The sequence below is a fragment of the Solanum verrucosum genome, unplaced genomic scaffold (genome assembly GCF_900185275.1).
Source record: "Solanum verrucosum unplaced genomic scaffold, falcon-dt-bn FXZP01000085.1, whole genome shotgun sequence".
Classification (NCBI taxonomy): domain Eukaryota; kingdom Viridiplantae; phylum Streptophyta; class Magnoliopsida; order Solanales; family Solanaceae; genus Solanum; species Solanum verrucosum.
In genome coordinates this window covers 1,805,467-1,823,527 of record NW_026019839.1, presented here as the reverse complement: position 1 = coordinate 1,823,527, position 18,061 = coordinate 1,805,467, and the positions used below count along the sequence as shown (strand labels likewise).

General features: G+C 33.9%; 2 protein-coding genes across 2 annotated transcripts; one reads left to right on the top strand and one right to left on the bottom strand.

The window, feature by feature from the left end:
• Positions 1-8,055: 8,055 nt before the first annotated feature.
• LOC125814954 (inorganic phosphate transporter 2-1, chloroplastic) lies at positions 8,056-11,504 on the top strand. The gene is made up of 3 exons (XM_049494384.1): positions 8,056-9,018; positions 10,171-10,362; positions 10,460-11,504. The coding sequence occupies exons 1-3, from the start codon at positions 8,290-8,292 to the stop codon at positions 11,282-11,284; spliced, it is 1,746 nt and encodes a 581-aa protein (XP_049350341.1). The 5' UTR covers positions 8,056-8,289; the 3' UTR covers positions 11,285-11,504.
• A 984-nt stretch (positions 11,505-12,488) lies between these two features.
• On the bottom strand, positions 12,489-17,857 carry LOC125814844 (beta-arabinofuranosyltransferase RAY1). Its single transcript, XM_049494294.1, has 6 exons — positions 17,773-17,857; positions 17,128-17,471; positions 15,959-16,211; positions 15,100-15,873; positions 14,606-14,852; positions 12,489-14,172 (listed from the first exon to the last, which is right to left on the bottom strand). The coding sequence occupies exons 1-6, from the start codon at positions 17,818-17,820 to the stop codon at positions 13,730-13,732; spliced, it is 2,109 nt and encodes a 702-aa protein (XP_049350251.1). The 5' UTR covers positions 17,821-17,857; the 3' UTR covers positions 12,489-13,729.
• Positions 17,858-18,061: the final 204 nt, after the last annotated feature.

The window sequence follows — 18,061 nt, the reverse complement described above, 5'->3', positions numbered from 1 at the left end:
TCCAAGGGAAAGGACTGTATACAGCCTGTATACACTAAATATACATTGGTATACATGTCGTAATACAGAAATATGGGGCCCAAAAATCGATACAGGTGCTGGAAGTTGAAGCGGGCTGTATACCGAGGCCGATATACGAGTTGTATGCACTGATATACAAATTTGTGTATACAAAAATGTGAATTGGTCTAAAGTCCAAAAATCAGCATCTTTGGCCCAATGTTTCTGGGAGTAATAGGCCCAAAATTGATTATTTATTTTCCCTCTCTTATTTATTTTATTGTATTTGACTAACACTTTACTTATCTTATGGTTTAATTTAATTAAATTCCCAAGGATGGTCATTTCATTTTATTTTTCAAATTAAAGTATATATATATTTTATTACTTAGTTCTTGTTTTAATGTCTTGTCAACACTTAATTTATTTCCCTTTAGAAAAGTCCCCCTTTAGTTTATTTTCCCTTAAAAAATATAATTAGTTTTTTTTAAAAAATGATAATAATAATAAAAAAAAATATAAATAAATAAATTCTTTTTTACTTGATAAAATTCTAAAAGTGTCAAAATCAGTTTTAGTCAAATCGCCGGTCAACCGCAAGTTAGCGGACATTCCGAGGGCCTAACACCTTCTCGGAATGCACATTTGAACTCGAACCCTTTTTCAATTGATTTTATCTGTTTAAGTCTTTTGAAAAATCTTGTATTTTTCTTGATTTTTACTAAAAAAATTAAATGGCGACTCTGTCCTTTTGGAAATTCGATTTCTCTTAAACCATAAGTTTAATCGATTTTTTGAAAACTCAGTCATTTTCCTTTTATTTATATTTTCGAGTAAAACAAGTATCACAATAAAATTGAAGAATGGAACTAACAATGAGAGGATAGGTATAGAGTATGATTCACAAAATTTATCATGCTTAAAAAGGATTTAAATTTTCATTTTGAAATGTAATCTCTATTTGATGCCTCAGAAAAATACAAATTTAAATATATTGCAGCTCCATAGTCATGTTTGTGGTGAATACAACGACTTGTAGCATGGTTAAGAGTTTTGAATGCTTGATTTCGATATCAATCTGTCTTAAACAGAAGATTTTTTGATATATTTTACAATATCATTTAACTCTTTTTAAAATGTATTTGACTATTACATATGCTTGCAAAAAAAATATCTATGCTTGCATAAGAAATAGCTACTGACTACACAAGTCTTTTCAAGTTAAGACAAAAATTAAAGGCTTTAGACAAATTATATATACATGAAATATGTAAGTAAGTCGTTATTACGACTTCAACAAAATTAGTAACTTAAATCAAAATATTATAAAATGTTTGAATTTATACATAAAATTCATCTATGTGTTCATCTTAATTTGTCAACAATGGTGATTATTAGAGCCATTTTTCACTCATATCTATTCTTCACAAGAACTTATGTAATATTTTAATAATAATCAAGGTTAATGTAATATTCTTTAAAATTTCCGTGTCCTACTAATTTCAAATTATTATTACAAAATAGAATATCTAAAGTAACTTTATATATTTTGAGTAGTTTGAATTTACTTTTAATCAAAGGGAAAAAGGACAAATATACCCCCGAACTATCGTAAATGGTATACAAATACCCTCCGTCATACTTTTGGGACATTGGTGCCCCTGCCGTCCAAAAACTAGAGCATATATGCCCTTCACTTTAACGGAAGACTAAATAGGGACACGTGGCGCAATCTTATCCGTTGATAAAATATCGGATCAGTAGATAAGATTATGACACGTATATGTCCGTTAGTGTAAAGGATATATATGCTCTAGTTTTTGAACTGTAGGGGCACCAATATCCCAAAAGTATGACGGAGGATATTTACATACCATTTATGATAGTTCGAGGGTATATTTGTCCTTTTTCCCTTAATTAAAATTGTAATATTAGAATATTTCATATATAAGATATTCTCGTATGTCCCATTCTAGTAATTATATTCGTTAAGAAAATTACTGAAAAGAAAATTTAATTTATGTTACATTATATATAACGGTCAAGTATAATGCATATATATGACTAATGCCATCATAATAATCGAATGCAAGAATCCTAGCATCTACTTAGGCATAATACATGAACATGATTCTTAACTTGATGTCAGTTGATAACTATGTCATTTAATTTCAGTTGACAACTATGTCATTTAACTTTGAGTGTGCACAAGTAGACACTGAAACTTGTATAAAATTGAACAAGAAGACAACATGTCTTACATGGCACCCTACATGACAATTTTTCGTCCTACGTGGCGTACTACATGTATTATGCCATGTAGGATATGCGTGTCTTCTTGTCCAATTTTATACAAAGTTTAAGTGTCTACTTGTGCACACTCGAAATTGGAGGGCATAATTATCTATTAAAGCCAAGTTTAAAGGTCACATTTATGTATTATAAATGATATATATAATGTAACACACTTGTGCACACTCACACGACATTAGTTTTTTTCACCTACTAATAGATTTGGTCACTGTGGTGGCACTGCAGCGCTGCATTTTTAAGTTTATGTTATCAATCTTAATATGCTAAAAGAATCACTTAAAAATATGTCTAAATTGTGAGGGTTTAATAGCGGAGGTTAGCTACATCCACCACAAATTGTATGAAATACAGGGATTTTTGTAGTTGACAGAAAATAAAAGTAAATAGCGGGGGTTTAGAACCTCCACCCTTTGAAAAGAGAAAATGTAAGTAAATAGCGGATGTTTCCCTCTTTCATTTGAAAATATATTTTTTTATTACAAAATTGATACCTATATTTTTATGCTATATGTTTATACTTATTTTTCATTTCCAAAATACAAAACACTCTCAACTATTTTTAATTCAAAAAAATACATAACTTCAAAAAAATAAATATCAAACAGAGTATTTAAATACTCTATTTTTAATTCAAATAGAGTATTTAAATAGTAATATGTGATATAGACTTGATAAATGTAATTTCTATTTAAGTCTTAAATAATAAGAGTAAATGTTATTTAATTTTCTTTTCCAACTTTTAAATAAGTTGATTATTACGTTTAATATAACATTATATCTTCTAGATTTAACAAATTATCGATGCATTCAATTAATGAGCTGTTGCACAAATTACTGTGATCTCATATACCAAATAAAAGGATTATAATTGAAATTTGACAAATAGTAATTGTATAGAAAATGAAGAACAAGGAATCAATCAATGTGTTAGCTTTTATTTGTGTGTTCGTTTTGCTAGGTTAAGTTTCTTTTCTTTTCCCTCTCCTCGTTTTCTCTCTCATTTTTACTTCTCACTTATTATAAGGTATATCAGTAAATTTTCTTCTTTATACATATATATGTATATATGGATATATGCAAGCGTATATGCACATATGTATATGAAAAAGGTCAATATTTATGATTTATCTTTACATTTTTCATATGTTTACATGTAGGTCCATATCGTTATCTTTTGTCTATAATATTTTTCCCCGACGAATAATGTATTCTATCATAGAAGAACGGATCTAACTCAATTGATTTAACGGAACTTGTGTAAGCAGGTTGGATATTTATTAAACATTTGAGTGTATATTTAATTCTATTTAATTTCTCTAGGACATGCATCACAATATTATAGAGGATGCATACAACTAATTTGATAGTTTAGGGTTAATTTGGATCTTTTGATTGATTATGTATCAATCGAGATAAATTTCAAAGCTGATATAATCACACAAATATATGATATATTTCAAATCATTAAATTAAAATGTATCATTACTTTTAAAATTTCATGTTGAGCTAAAGTATGACGTACAAAGTGGAATAGATGGAATGTATATTTCTTTATTTGCTATTTATTTGAAGTTTACAAGCTCGACTTAGACCAAAAGATATTTATTTAAATTGATAGAACTTTTTTATAAACATAATAGTAGTAGCTTGAAGAACATTCACACATTTAAGATCACAAGATATCAATATAAATTAGTTGCATTTTTTAATAAACATAATAGTTGTAGCTTGAAGTATCACGCCCCGAGCCTACACCCTGGATGTGGCCGGCACTCGAGAACTATTTCTGATCCCCAAGCGAATCCTTGGCATGGATGACTGTTTAGCGGAAGACCTACTCAAGCATAAGGAAGATTTAAAAATAGAATTTATAACATTCAAACTCAAGTAAATACTTAACTCAATTGTCTGAAAATATTTAAGTGCAATAATAATAATACTTTGCAAAACAATCTCAAAACGTCTCAAACAAAAGGGAAATACTGAGAGACTCATCAACTCTAACTATTTATGAAGCCACTTATACTAGGATACAAGTCGGGACAAGACCCACGACAACTCAACAACATGAAAGTAAATTGTGAAATCCTCCGGAAAGCAAGGAGGCTCACCAAAGTTGTCTGAAGTGCAAAGTGATCTCAACGAAACGCTTGTTGATGATCTTGAACATCTATATCTACATCATAAAAGATGCAGGTTGAATGACATAGTACATTGAATGTACGAGTATGTAAATAGTGTAATAGCAAACAACTGAATGAAAAGGCTGCAATAGATGTAGATGTATACTAGACTAAATGTAAAGAAATAAGGAAGTGAAACCATTAAAACTTTACACAAATACTTTCTCATTTTTTGAACTTTAACATAATATGTGATATATAAAAAGTACACTTTAACTCTATTGGGAGATTTTCTAACCGACAACCATCACTATGAGTTAAGTGATGATACAACGTCTTGTCCACACTGCCAGAACTGTCCTATATCGTGTCGGGAAATAGAACACCTCAACTAAGTGGATCCACTAAGCTATGCCCGAAGGCTCTAAGGATTCATCTAAAAAGTATGATCATGCACCCATGTTGGCAAGACATGGTTTATGTGGGGCTGTGAGTTGTCTAAACTCTCCCTCATATCGGTGCTCAATACTACTCCCAATAATATTTACGTTTGCTCAATGTATAAAAACATTTATCTTTCTCTGATTTGAGATAATTGCTCAACTATCCTCTTATAAGAGGCAACTGCTCTGAATTAACTCTGAACTCATTACTCGTTTAGAAATCAAAGTTTCTCTTTTCTTACTATAAAAATGATAAATTTGGGAGTCAATAATTCTCATAAGCTTTACTCAAAACGCCTCTTTAAACTTTCCTCAAAAACTCTTTTTTACTTTATGAGAAAATCAATTTAAGATAATTATTCGGTTAAAAAGATTCTCATCAATAACTCAGTGAATACTTCAAATAATAGGGTTCATGCTGAAAATAGTCATGAATAATCAACTCAAGAATCTCAATACATAATATATAGCAACTTGATAATTAGGAATAACAATTCGGAATTCAACAACAAACCCATCTCAAAAATTATCAAAACTAAGGATGTAACCCTAGATTACTCTATACTGATAGAAAGTAGATGTAGGGTGTGAGGACGAACTCAGTCCATCACTATGATAGCCTTACATACCTCGAAAGAATCAAATTCTTGGCGAAATTCCTCAAAGCTTGCAAGGATATCTTGAACGCTTGAAGTCTTTCTCCCTTTTCTCCTTTTTGAACTTTGCCCTAACTTTCCAAACGTTTTAGACTTTAGCGTAACCTGATTTTAATCAGCGTTGACCCCTAATTTGGGTGAAAAAACGTGTGGACTTACTGGGGTAAGGAAAAGATTAAAATACCCCTCCTTAATTCAGATGAATTTTCTTAACTAGACAGGCTGAACCCAAACGGACATATCTCCCTCATCTGAACTCGGAATTTAGCAAACTTAGTGGCTTTGAAAAGAGGACTCAAAGATCTTTCATTTGATATCTCATGGGCCACCGAACTCATCATGTGCTGAAAGTTATGATCGTTTGAAGTTGACCTAAACCCCACAATTGAAGTCTAACTTGCACAAATCTCAAATTAGTTCTTTCCAATTTAGTTCTTTCTAAAATTAGCTCTTTCTAAAACCGAGGTGTTACATGAAGAATATTCACACTTATAATTTCTATGTATTATAAATGAATTAACTTGAATTATTGATCTTAACATTTATTTTGTTTTTATAGGTTCACCATCACGTTTGGCGTTAGGAAAATATCAAGGATGTCAAACTGCAAGTAACTAAATTTGTGTATGTGATGAAAGAACAAGGAGAAAATCTTCTTGTAGTCAAGACAATGATAATAAAAAGAAATATCCTTTTAAATGTTTAAAAAAGTGTTTCTCCGAAATTTGTCTTTGTACTAAATATGGGATCCCAAATTAGGACATGTTTAAGGTATAAGAAAATAAGTTATTTTAATATAATAAAAGTTTAATCTGCTAACTCAGTGTTATCACTTCTTTCACCTCAATTCATGTAGCAGAATAATGTAGATTTTTAATAATTTTGTATATATTAATTTTGAACCGTCTCAATCAAAGAACAAAGATAGTTTAGTGGTACTGGATTGTGCAACTTGGGTTGTGAATGCTATCCCAATTTGCTGGTTTGATTCTTGTTGCGTGAACAACTACTTTGCCCTCTAGTTCACACATTTATATTTTTATTTTCCAAACCTCCCAAGTTAAAATCCTGGATCCCCTACGGTGTAGCACACATTTTACTATTTTTGAGTATTCCAATATTTAAGTATTTTTATATGATTTAATTTGTACAACCTTCTTCAATGATCTCGAAGATCATAACAACTTCTTTTATTTACGTCTCTCTCGACAATCGACTTGACCAATAATAAAGACAGTTTTTTTGTTTAAACTTTCTACATTTTAAGATATATTTGTCAGACTTAATTAGGGCATCTCCAACCCTACACTTTATTTTACTCTTCAAATATAAAGTTCTCTATTTTTTCAAACAACCAACTCCAATTCAATTCTCTATTTTTTTACTCTCTAAAAAAGAATCTTCTTCTCTCTCCTCAATATTATATTATTATTTCTATTTCAATTTCATTTTCTTATTTCATAATATAAATCCATTCTTTCTTTTTTCAAAGTAATCACCCTATATAATTTTCATGTAATATAAAATTATTATTATTTTAAAAGTCTTTATTTAGTATAAAATTATATTTTATTCTAAATTTTGAAGAACAACTACGAAAAATTGAAAAAAGAAATCAACAAGCGCAATCGCAATCACAAACACAACAATTCTCTAGATCATACATTTTTTTTCCGAATATTGTTAAATCTGAAAATGACCTACCGGATTATTAAATTATTGTTGTGATTTTAAAAATCATTATGTTATGTATTGTATTGTTATCTTGTAATTAAATTATTATGTCATGTATTGTATTTTTAAATTAAAATTTTCATTTTATCATTTAAATTTTTGTGCATTCTTCATAGTGAAAATCAATAATAATATAAAATTATCTCTTAAAATGACGAAAATTGAAAAAACATATATTTAAAATATTATTAATTCCGGATGAAAGTAGTATATACTAAATAACATATTTTTTAAAATGTTATATTATATTTAAAAAGAATTACAAACATTAGAAATTTAATTAATACCCTTATATGAAAAATACTATGTTAGTTACAAATGGTAAAAATGATATTAAAATAATGAAAAAGTGAAATAGAGAGGTGAATAGTAGTTTTCCAAATTTGGAAAACTACTATTCACCTCTCTGAGAATAGAGAGCTTTGTAGGGAGTGGTTGAAGACCCAATTCTCTATTTTACTCTCCAAATATAGAGAATGGATAGTAAAATAGAGTGGGGTTGGAGATGGTCTTAGAAGTCTCAAATCATTTATTTTAATTTCAAACTCATTCATTATCTTGAAAACACATCCTACACAATGACAGAATAATATGCTTAATGAATATAAACTCATCATATATTAATTCAAATTTAATTAAAATATAGTAAATAATATATTTTTTTTTTGAAAGGTAAAAATTCGTATTTATAGCCTACCATCAGTAGAACACCTTATCAAACAAGATTCGAAATAAAAATGTGTCACATTTAGAGTTGAAAAACTAGTGGTCATGTTGATGAAATTCCAATTTAGAGAAGCTATGACCACCACTCATTACAAATAGAACCAAATCTAGCATCCCAATCCATTCTCACCCTTAGCTTTTGTCCCCTTTGGGAACAAAAACACACTATGCAAATTGTTCTGTCACAAAATTCTTCCTCTTCATCTTCCTCCCATGGCAAAGAATCTGCCTCAATAACTCCTTTTTATTCTACTTTACTGTTTTATCAACAAAAAAATAAAAAGAATTTGAGTCATGACTTCTTCCTACTCTTTATCTTCTATTAGAAACTCTACTAAATTTGTAGCTAACAATTATAATATTTTCTTTCCAAGACAGAGGCTTTGTGTGTTTACCAATGAAACTCAGTTTCCCAAGAAAGATTTTCTTGTACTCAAGCCTCAGACATGTTCTTTTTCATTTTTGAGACTGAAAAAATCCAGCTTTACACACCCTTTTGCTGCTTTATCATCTTTTGCTGAATCAGATGATGAAAAAGGTGAGAACTTTGAAGTCAAATCCCACCTAGAAAAAGCTATTTCCTCTGAGAATGAACATGAGCTACCTGGAATGGCACAAGCTTTTAATATATCTTCAAGTACAGCTTCTGCTATAGCAATATGCATTGCATTAGCTGCACTGATTTTGCCATTTTTCATGAAGTCTTTGGGTCAAGGATTGGGATTGAAGTACAAGATTTTGTCTTATGTAACAATCTTGTTTGGTTTTTACATGGCTTGGAATATTGGAGCTAATGATGTGGCAAATGCCATGGGAACTTCTGTTGGTTCAGGGGCATTGAGTCTCCGACAAGCCGTTGTCATGGCTGGGGTTCTTGAATTTTCAGGAGCACTGTTAATGGGAACACATGTTACTAATACAATGCAGAAGGGTATTCTTGTGACTAATGTTTTCCAAGGAAAAGATACTTTACTATTTGCTGGCCTGCTTTCTTCTTTGGCTGCTGCAGGGACATGGTTGCAGGTGCATTCCCTTTAGTATAGATTACTGATGAATATGTTTTTAAATAGAGTTACTTGCAAGTACCTTTTACAAGTAACATAATTGTGTAGATATTTCATATACCACAAGTATTTAGAACTTAAACAAGTACTAGTTAAGTAACATAAGTGTGGCTTAGGGGGTAATGAAGTCAGAAAAGTCCCTGGAGATCAACCAGTAAATGATTTGTTTTTCTATTTGCCTAAGTTTTGATGAACGAAATTACCCAAAACCTGTGCTAGTGGGAGGCAACTGAACACTACTGTAATTAAAAACTAATGAATCAGTGACATGAATGGGAAACCCACTGAAATGCCTGACCTTTAAGGGGTATTTTGGTATGGGCATTGGGGTAGACAAAGTTATCCCATAGATTGGGATATCCGTGGAATTAGTTATCCCACCATATATATTGGATAATATAACAGAAAATTATGTAGTGTATACTTCGGCCAAAATTTGGTTAACCAGATGGCCGAATGATTACATTGGTAACTATCCCATAAAATAGTCCTGCATTTTATTGTGGGATTATTATCCCTTGTTCAAACCCCCCCTAAGTCGTCTTGAGTTTCTTGTCACTAGATAAAACTAAGAACAACTTAGGCCTCAATTGTAACACTAAGAAACATTGTCAAGGAAATTGCTCCCGTGGACTGATGGTGCATAGATTATCCATCCAAATCAACTATGGATAGACTTAATAAATGTGCTTGACATAACTTTATTTTATGTTCTTAAGGGAATGGCATAAGTAATTAATTAAGAAAGTCTTGTGTTTTGACTATCAATGTTGATCATTAGCCTGCGCTGACAAATAGTAAACATCAACATTTTCACATGTAAACTTCTTGGTTGTTTTCACATGACACAAATGTAACTTCAGTTCAAATTGCATGGGAAACACAGACTACTCTAACATTAAATTGCCCGACAGAACAACTTTTCAAACTCTAATGGCTAAAAATTGTCAACCTCTGCCTTCCCTTCATGTTTCATTCAGATGAATCTCCACTATATCACTCTGCATCTATCTGATCATGCATTTCACAGATGAAACACTGTTGTCCATTTAGCAATTCGTCAAGTACTCTCGTATGAAGTTTCTGGTTAGCTCCTTGTTTTCTTGCTCAGGTTGCATCATATTATGGTTTGCCAGTATCCACAACACATTGTATTGTAGGATCCATGGTTGGTTTTGGTCTTGTTTATGGGGGACCTGGTGCAGTCTTTTGGAGTTCACTGGCAAGGGTAATATCCTCTTGGGTGATCTCACCTTTACTGGGAGCAGTGGTGTCCTTTCTCGTGTACAAATGCATACGGAGGGTATGTTCTTCTGATGTGCATACTCTGTCTTGGGCTCTAGTCACAATTCTTAATCCAACTCACCATTCCTAATCCTGGTGTTTTTTACTATTTTTAGTTTGTGTACAGTGCTCGGAACCCAGGAAAAGCGGCTGCAACAGCTGCACCAATTTCTGTCTTTCTTGGTGTCACTGGAATCTCCTTCGTAGCTCTTCCTCTGAGCAAGACTTTGAATCTAGCTCTTGGCCAGGCTATAACCTGTGGCGCCATTAGTGCATTTGCAGTTGACAGGATCATCCGGGGCCAACTTGGCCACCTCCTGGCCAAGGCCAGTTCAAAAGAACCAGAACCAGAACCAGAAACTACTGACACTAAAAACATTGGATTTCTTTCAGATATTGCAGGTCCTAAAGGAACACAACTGAAAATAGTTTATGGTGTTTTTGGCTACATGCAAGTCTTATCAGCCTGCTTCATGTCATTTGCTCATGGTGGAAATGATGTCTCCAATGCAATAGGGCCATTGGCTGCAGCATTATCCATTCTTCAGGGTGGGCTCAGTGCAGCCGATATTGTTATTCCAAATGATGTTCTAGCATGGGGAGGCTTTGGAATTGTGGCAGGGCTAACAATGTGGGGATACAGAGTGATTGCAACTATTGGAAAGAAGATAACAGAATTAACACCCACCAGGGGATTTGCAGCTGAGTTTGCAGCCGCATCTGTGGTTTTGTGCGCATCCAAGCTGGGCTTACCAATCTCAGGCACACATACCTTGGTGGGAGCAGTCATGGGTGTTGGTTTCGCTCGAGGATTTAACAGTGTAAGAGCAGAGACAGTGAGAGAGATTGCAACTTCCTGGGCAGTGACAATTCCGGTTGGTGCTACCTTTGCTGTTATTTACACATGGATATTCACTAAGCTCTTGGCATACTTACTCTGAGTGTAAATTAACAGACAATGCAGCAAAACCTTCTCGGTGTATGTGATTAATTAGGAAATCACATAGATGGACTTCCTGTCGTGATTTGAGAACTGCAATTTTTTAACCTCATTGATCCATGAGCGAGAGAGTGATAGTCCATTCGTTTGGATGAAGAACAAGAAATTTGTTTTGTTGTCCGTTTAGCAATTTGCTTTCCTATGAATTTTGCTTCTTAAAATATTGCTTCAGTTGGTTTTGGCTCAAGCTGTGGATTTCTACAACATAGAACAACTGCCAAAAACTCTGAGACCACACTAAAAGTTTCGATCCAGCTGTATCAGCAACCATCAAAATTTGCACATGGGCGTAGCACCAAATATACAGATATCATAAAGTTTCTCTAAAATATTTAAGCCGCAAAAGATATTATCTCTACAGCTAATGAATATAAAAGAAGTTAAAGCGCATGAATTCACTTACTTATACGCCTGAGTACTAAACCAAGGATACTAATATTGACAGCATCCCAAGTAAATCTATGGTCACTGTAATACAAACAGGTGGTTAAGGAACCAAAAGATCCTATATGAGCTTCTAAATTTTCTGTTGGATTTAAGCAAATGTGATTGTTTCTTTGTATTTTACTCAGAGGTGGATGTAGCATATACCGACACCGGATTTATCTAACCTAGTACTTTCAAAACCAGAGCATAAATTTATATGTAGAAATTCACAAAAATTTGCAACAAATAGTAGATATGAACTCATAACTTTAAACATATAATGGGTTCAATGCTAACAACCTTAGATGTTGAACCAGTTAAAACTTAAATATTGGATTCGCCTCTAATTTTACTTCCATGTCAGGTAGCTGATCTTAGACATTAAAGTTTGAAACCATTATTCACATACTTGGGACCAGTAGGTCAGCACTCCAGTTACCACTTAACAAGAGACTAAAAATTAAGATCTTGTAGACTGAAAGCACAGGTAGTAGAGCCATTTCATATGAGTAACGAAAAATACGGTCTGAGGTGACTGATAAAGGGAGGCAGTCCAGGGAACACAAGAAAATGAGGAGGCAAACTAATGTCTGAAAGTGGATCTTTGTTCTTTATCCAAGCAAAGGGATCAGTCTAACTTCGACAAAATGGTTAAAATCTAATGTTGTCCAATTTGATCACACTGTGCATGCATAATGTAAACAGGAAATATTGTGCCATAATTATAAAAAATAAAGATCCTTTTATTTCTTGGATATTCAGAGCTGTGAATGTTTATGTGGTATACAATAGCAGAATATTACATGGTACAGAGGTTTCTCCTTCCTTGTCTGTCCAGCTGTTTTCCAGCAGGTAACATTTGTAACCAATACAAAGAATGACTCATAAGAATTGAGAGATAAGAACGAAAATAGAACACAAATCTTGCAAAACTGATACAAAAAGACCATGATCTCTCCTTGGCAAAAGATAGACCATTGCAGTTAAAACAGCATAAGAAAATTGACATACCAGATGTATTTGGTACTAGTTAAAACAGGTTGAGAATCAGGTGAAAGGGATACTCATGGAGAAATCTCCTCTATTGACTCTAGATTAGGTTTCCATCTCGAATCCCTCCATGATTTCAGAGTCGGGATAGGAGGTATAAATGACTTCTTCTCCTGCTGCATTTTCTTCCATAACCAACCAGACCATCTCTCTTTGGAGGCATAAAAGTGCTTTGCGAGACTTATAGAGACCTCTGAACAATCTTCGTTTACATTCACAACTTCTTTCCCGTCAAACTTAGGCTCCTCGATTTCAGTGGGATGTTTTGCTTTATGAGTGTGTCTGTGCTTCAGTTTCTCTACACTACTAGATGGGATTACTAAGTATTTTTGCCCTGGCAATAGAATATCATCTGCAGTGAGAAGAGATTCATGGGGACAATTGAAGAAGTCCGGCAGAGCTACATGCCTTCCTGGATAGTTCTTTAATAACTGAGCTGCAGAAATGGCACAGTCGTACATATCTACCTTCCCACCAGGATGAACTATCCGCACTGTGATATCCTTAAGTTGCAAACTCAGGCTAAAAGAATCAGTTTCCTTCAACTTTTTCCTTTTTTCAGATTCTCTGTCAGTATTCTGGCCTCTTCCTGACTTGTTACCACAAAGCTTCAGCATTTCCAGCAATTAGAAGGCCGCTACAACAATTACCAGCATCATGGATCAGAAACAGAAAACTAGGAGTGTAGTTGCTATCAGATATCTCTATATAAACAAGGTCTCCAGCATAATAACATATTTTGTTTCTCTAGGCCAGCCATTATGAACTTTAACATTATCTCAAATGAATTAAGTGATAACTCCAAAGGCCAAATAGAAAATTATATCCCCCAACAATAAAATCTCTTTGTATTCTCCTCAACCGGCAAAACCAAAGTCTATCATGATAAAGCATCCAAGTTTTTGTTGTTTCAAAAATATACAAATTTTGTTTTGTGCCACGTCTGCAAACACATCCTTGTGCTCATATCGTACTCCCAGAGCCCTGATGGCACTTGACGTTCTAGCTTTTTCCTTCTCCCACTAATCCAGTTGTTATGAATGATAAAGCAACCTTTTATCAAGCAGGCTTCCTTCACATTTCTTTCCTGCCAAAGATCTTTATATGCACCATTTGGAAAGAGGTCTCTGTCCAGGAATTGAACGGTCAGGTTTGTTTGAGGTTCTAAGCATCTGCTGTCATCTATGCGATTATATCCACCTTCCCCGCACAACGTATCATAGAAGCTTGGTTGCTCAGAGAGATTTGAGTTTGCTGCATGCTCCACAACCTTCCCAAGTGCAGCAATAGTCATAGCATCCGAATGAGCATAATAGAACCCAGAATTCAGACGTCGAGGTAAGTTTATAGGCCCTGTAGTTGAGCCATACATATGTGCAAATAATGAGACATTTAACTTAAATCAAGTGGTGGTAACAGTTTATCTTCAACCACACAAGCATGAGATAAGTAGATATCTTCCTCCTGAAGATGAATCCCACTAATTAACTACTCCCTGAAATGTCTGACTTTCCTTTTAGTCCGTTTCAAAAAGAATGTCTCCTTCCTTTTTTGCAACTATTTTATTTCAACTTTCTACATGGCATGTTTAAGACCACAAGAGTAAAGGGCATTTTGGTACATTTACATATCTTTAGTTTAAGAGGACAGGATTCAAAAGTTTCTTTACTTTCAAAAGTCAAAACCATACAAACAAATTGAAAAGAAGGGAGTACTCTTTTAGCACTCCAAATCACAGGATTCAACAAGAAAAGATAGTTTCCTTCAAAGGGAAATACATAAATACCTGCCAACTTGTATTCATCTGATTGTGCCACAAGAACTGCAGGGCCAAACGAGCTAAGCAAGGGAAGTGGATTCTTGAACCAATAAATATCAACATCGCTCATTAATACATTGTAACTAAGCTTCAGTATCTGCAGAACCATTCTGGACTTGACTTTGGTTACTTTCTGAAAGCACTCAGTGCCAAAATGACAGTTGTCAAAGCTGATCTTGGTTTCAAGATTGGCATACTTGAAGACGGGTAGGCCCTAGAAACACAAGTTCATCTTAGTATTTAAGTAACTGGTAAAACAGAAGGGAGGGGGATGACATCTTAACATTCTGTGTATGGGGTCAGACATATAGTTTTCCCAAGAAATTGAGGTAGTCATAATAAATGGCAGGCATATTAGTCGGAAAGATAAATGAGTGAGCTATTACTGAGATGCAGTAACGGTTCAACCTATCAATCACATTTAGCATGGAGAATATTAGTTAATAAACAAAATAGGTTACCTGCAAGACACAGAACTCGTATATATCATCGTCAAGAGCACAGACCAAAAAGTTAGAGATCTGGAGATGGTGTAGCCTGCAGACCCAACTCATTAGCATGTCCTTGTAACTATACCCAACAACTGCTAGCACAACTGTCTTATTTTTGTCTGCACGAAGTGAGAGTAATATTTCTAAAGACAAGGAAAGTGAAATTGGCATTGACACATTCAAGTAGTTCTTCACAGAGCAGTCCTTAGTTCCCTCAGTTGATCTGATAGTATCAATGCATTCTAAAGTATTCTTCTCTCTTGTTGACTTGAACATAACTTCTTTTCTTAAACTCAATGATCCTTTATACCTCAAAGGGTAAACAACCATTTGTGCAGAGTTTATGAAGAGATAGTATCCTCCACACTGAAAAAGTCTAAATATGTTAGAGAAGTTCTGTTCATGGAAATATAATGATCCATAAAGCATTGCCAAATTGGTGTTGCCAGCGACTTCCCAAAACCTTTTTCCAGTAGCCAGGCCAAGAAAATCGCCACTGGTGCGATCGAAATCCTGGCCAAGGTCATTAAGGTACAGATTGGAAATGGCCCAACTAGCATCAAAAACAAATCTGAAATCAGATAGCAGAGCTTCATTTATAAGCCAGCGATTATGAAGGCCCTTCCCATATAGAAAAGGGGGAAGGACTCCTTTATGCAAGGGAAGATCTCCACTGTTCCATGCTATTAGCATTTTTTCCTCACAAAGGTTCCATTTCCATTCTTGTGAAAGGAAATCCTGCAACTACAGGAACAGCATATTCAAATTAAGAAGTTTCCTCAAGACTGATCCTGTCCAAATCATTTGTAAGGTCCCTTTTTAACCATACCTTTTGGGTCTTCACTCGGCTTCCATCATCTCGGAGCCAATGTTTTCCATCTGCATCCAAGTGAAATGGGAAGTGGGGCACACTTTTTGATGAAGAAAAAAGGAGCCAATCATGATCAAGTCTATGAGCATGTCTGATAGTTTTAATGAAGTCTGGCAAGAGTACAGTGTTTGGATCAATCACAACAGAAACATCTGAAGAAGATGCTTTTGACCTTGCAACCATGGAATGAAAAAATGGTGTGCCTAGGAACCTAAAATAAAAATTATAGTAACAGCTCAAAATTTCCAGATCAAATTAAAACCTAAATCTGACAAAAATAATGTAAGTTTACATACAACCCAATAAATCAGGTTCTTAGCAAAGTGATCACCAAATTGATCCTCTTCTCAAACTCTTTCATTCAGCTATTAAGCTCTTAAGTTATTGTTCAATGCAAAATATGTCTGTCAATCTACATACAATGTGTAAGCTTAATCCTGATATTAAGGGATGAAATACCAACTTGGACCATTTGTCATAAAGTAACTTAACGAATAACTGTGACTATATCCTTTTTCTCTGCGTATGCTCAATGTTTGTGTTATTTAGAAACACGTACGACCGTTGGAGATATAATACAAGTTCAAAACCAAACTTAATTTAGAAGTCCTACTTTTTGGCATTAAAAAATTCCAGTATCAGCATAGTGCCAGAGATTATATCCAGCCTCTTTGCAGAAATGCAAAGGGAATACTGCAAACAGTAAATACCCACTCTTCTCTTACTAACTAAAAGCACTTTGTGCGCAGGATAAGTCCCTTTTATGCAGGCTTGACTGTGTCAAATTCGCTAAACAACAAGAAAACAATTAAATTTTCAGGTATGATTACTGAGCTTAAAATTATCCATTGTAATCGTAAAATTACAAAACTATTTTTGTCTCGTTTAAGTAACTTAACTTTACGGACAATATCAGTAAAGACAACTAACATTTCTCCTATTAAAGTAACTGAACTTTATCCATTATAAGAGTCAAGTCCCTAAACGTCCTCACTATAACAACAAACATATCCATCAAGGTGATTTAACTATTATGGTTAATATAGTTTGCAACTTTATTTCCCAGAAAAAACACGAAAGTACTTGCAAAAAAGAGACTAACTAAGAAAACAAAGTAAAATTCATACGTGAAATCGATGTTTGGCTCAACTGACACCCTGTGACTTAATAATTCAGCAAAGGAGAAAACAGAAGAGTCTTGGCTGAAAAGAACAACACTAATATATGTTGATAAGCCAAGCCAAGATCGAATAGCAAGAGCCTGCCTTTCCCCAACAGTACCCACAAAAGGCCTTGGCGCTGTAAATATGGTAATACTAGGACCATCCACCAATTCACCATTGAAAAGCATGGTCTTTTTTATCTGACCTTTAAAATAAGATGGCAATGGCATAAGTTGAGTAGCATAAAAGGAGACACCAATCAAGATAAATCCCCATACCCAAATCAACCACAACCCAAGTAGCTTTGCCTGTTAAATCCACCAAAGAGAGAAGAAAAAAATCAACATTGATTTGAGTATAAAGAACACAAGGTCATATTAAATGCATAAAGTTAAAAGCTTTGTTGAACATAGTAGCATAGTAAATGCAGAAAGGGGATAAAGAATAGAACACAATAGCATATTAATTAAATACATAAAAGTTGAAAACTTTGTTGAAGTTGAGTGGCAATGAACAACACAATAGCATAGTAAAAGCATAAAGATTGAGAAAGAAATGAATCTTGATAGTAGTAAATGCATAAAGATGAAAGCTTTGTTGAAAATGTACCTTCTTGTTGTGGAGATATGGGAAGAGAAATGATTGAAAGAAGTTCATTGTTGTTTGTGAAAAGAAGGGGTTGGAGATTTCATGATTTTGTGGAGCTTTAACGGAATAAAAGTCTATAATAAGTAAAAAAAGTTGACAATAGCAGCAGCAGCAGCAACGCCGTGGGAAAAGCATGGAAGTGGAGGAGGGGAAGTTAAAAGCATGTGAGGCATTATGCGTTAGGCAGCCGTAGGTTTTAAGGGTCAACGTTTCTTCACTAAGTATTATTTTAATGGTGAGTGAGTGAGTG

Coding starts and splice junctions, on each gene's coding strand:
- LOC125814954 (XM_049494384.1), top strand. CDS start 8,290: ATGACTTCTTCCTACTCTTTATCTTCTATTAGAAACTCTACTAAATTT. Junction 9,019..10,170: donor CTGCAGGGACATGGTTGCAG/GTGCATTCCCTT, acceptor TTTCTTGCTCAG/GTTGCATCATATTATGGTTT. Junction 10,363..10,459: donor TGTACAAATGCATACGGAGG/GTATGTTCTTCT, acceptor TACTATTTTTAG/TTTGTGTACAGTGCTCGGAA.
- LOC125814844 (XM_049494294.1), bottom strand. CDS start 17,820: ATGAACTTCTTTCAATCATTTCTCTTCCCATATCTCCACAACAAGAAG. Junction 17,472..17,772: donor CATATCTCCACAACAAGAAG/GTACATTTTCAA, acceptor TGGATTTAACAG/GCAAAGCTACTTGGGTTGTG. Junction 16,212..17,127: donor GAGCCAAACATCGATTTCAC/GTATGAATTTTA, acceptor TTTTTATTTTAG/GTTCCTAGGCACACCATTTT.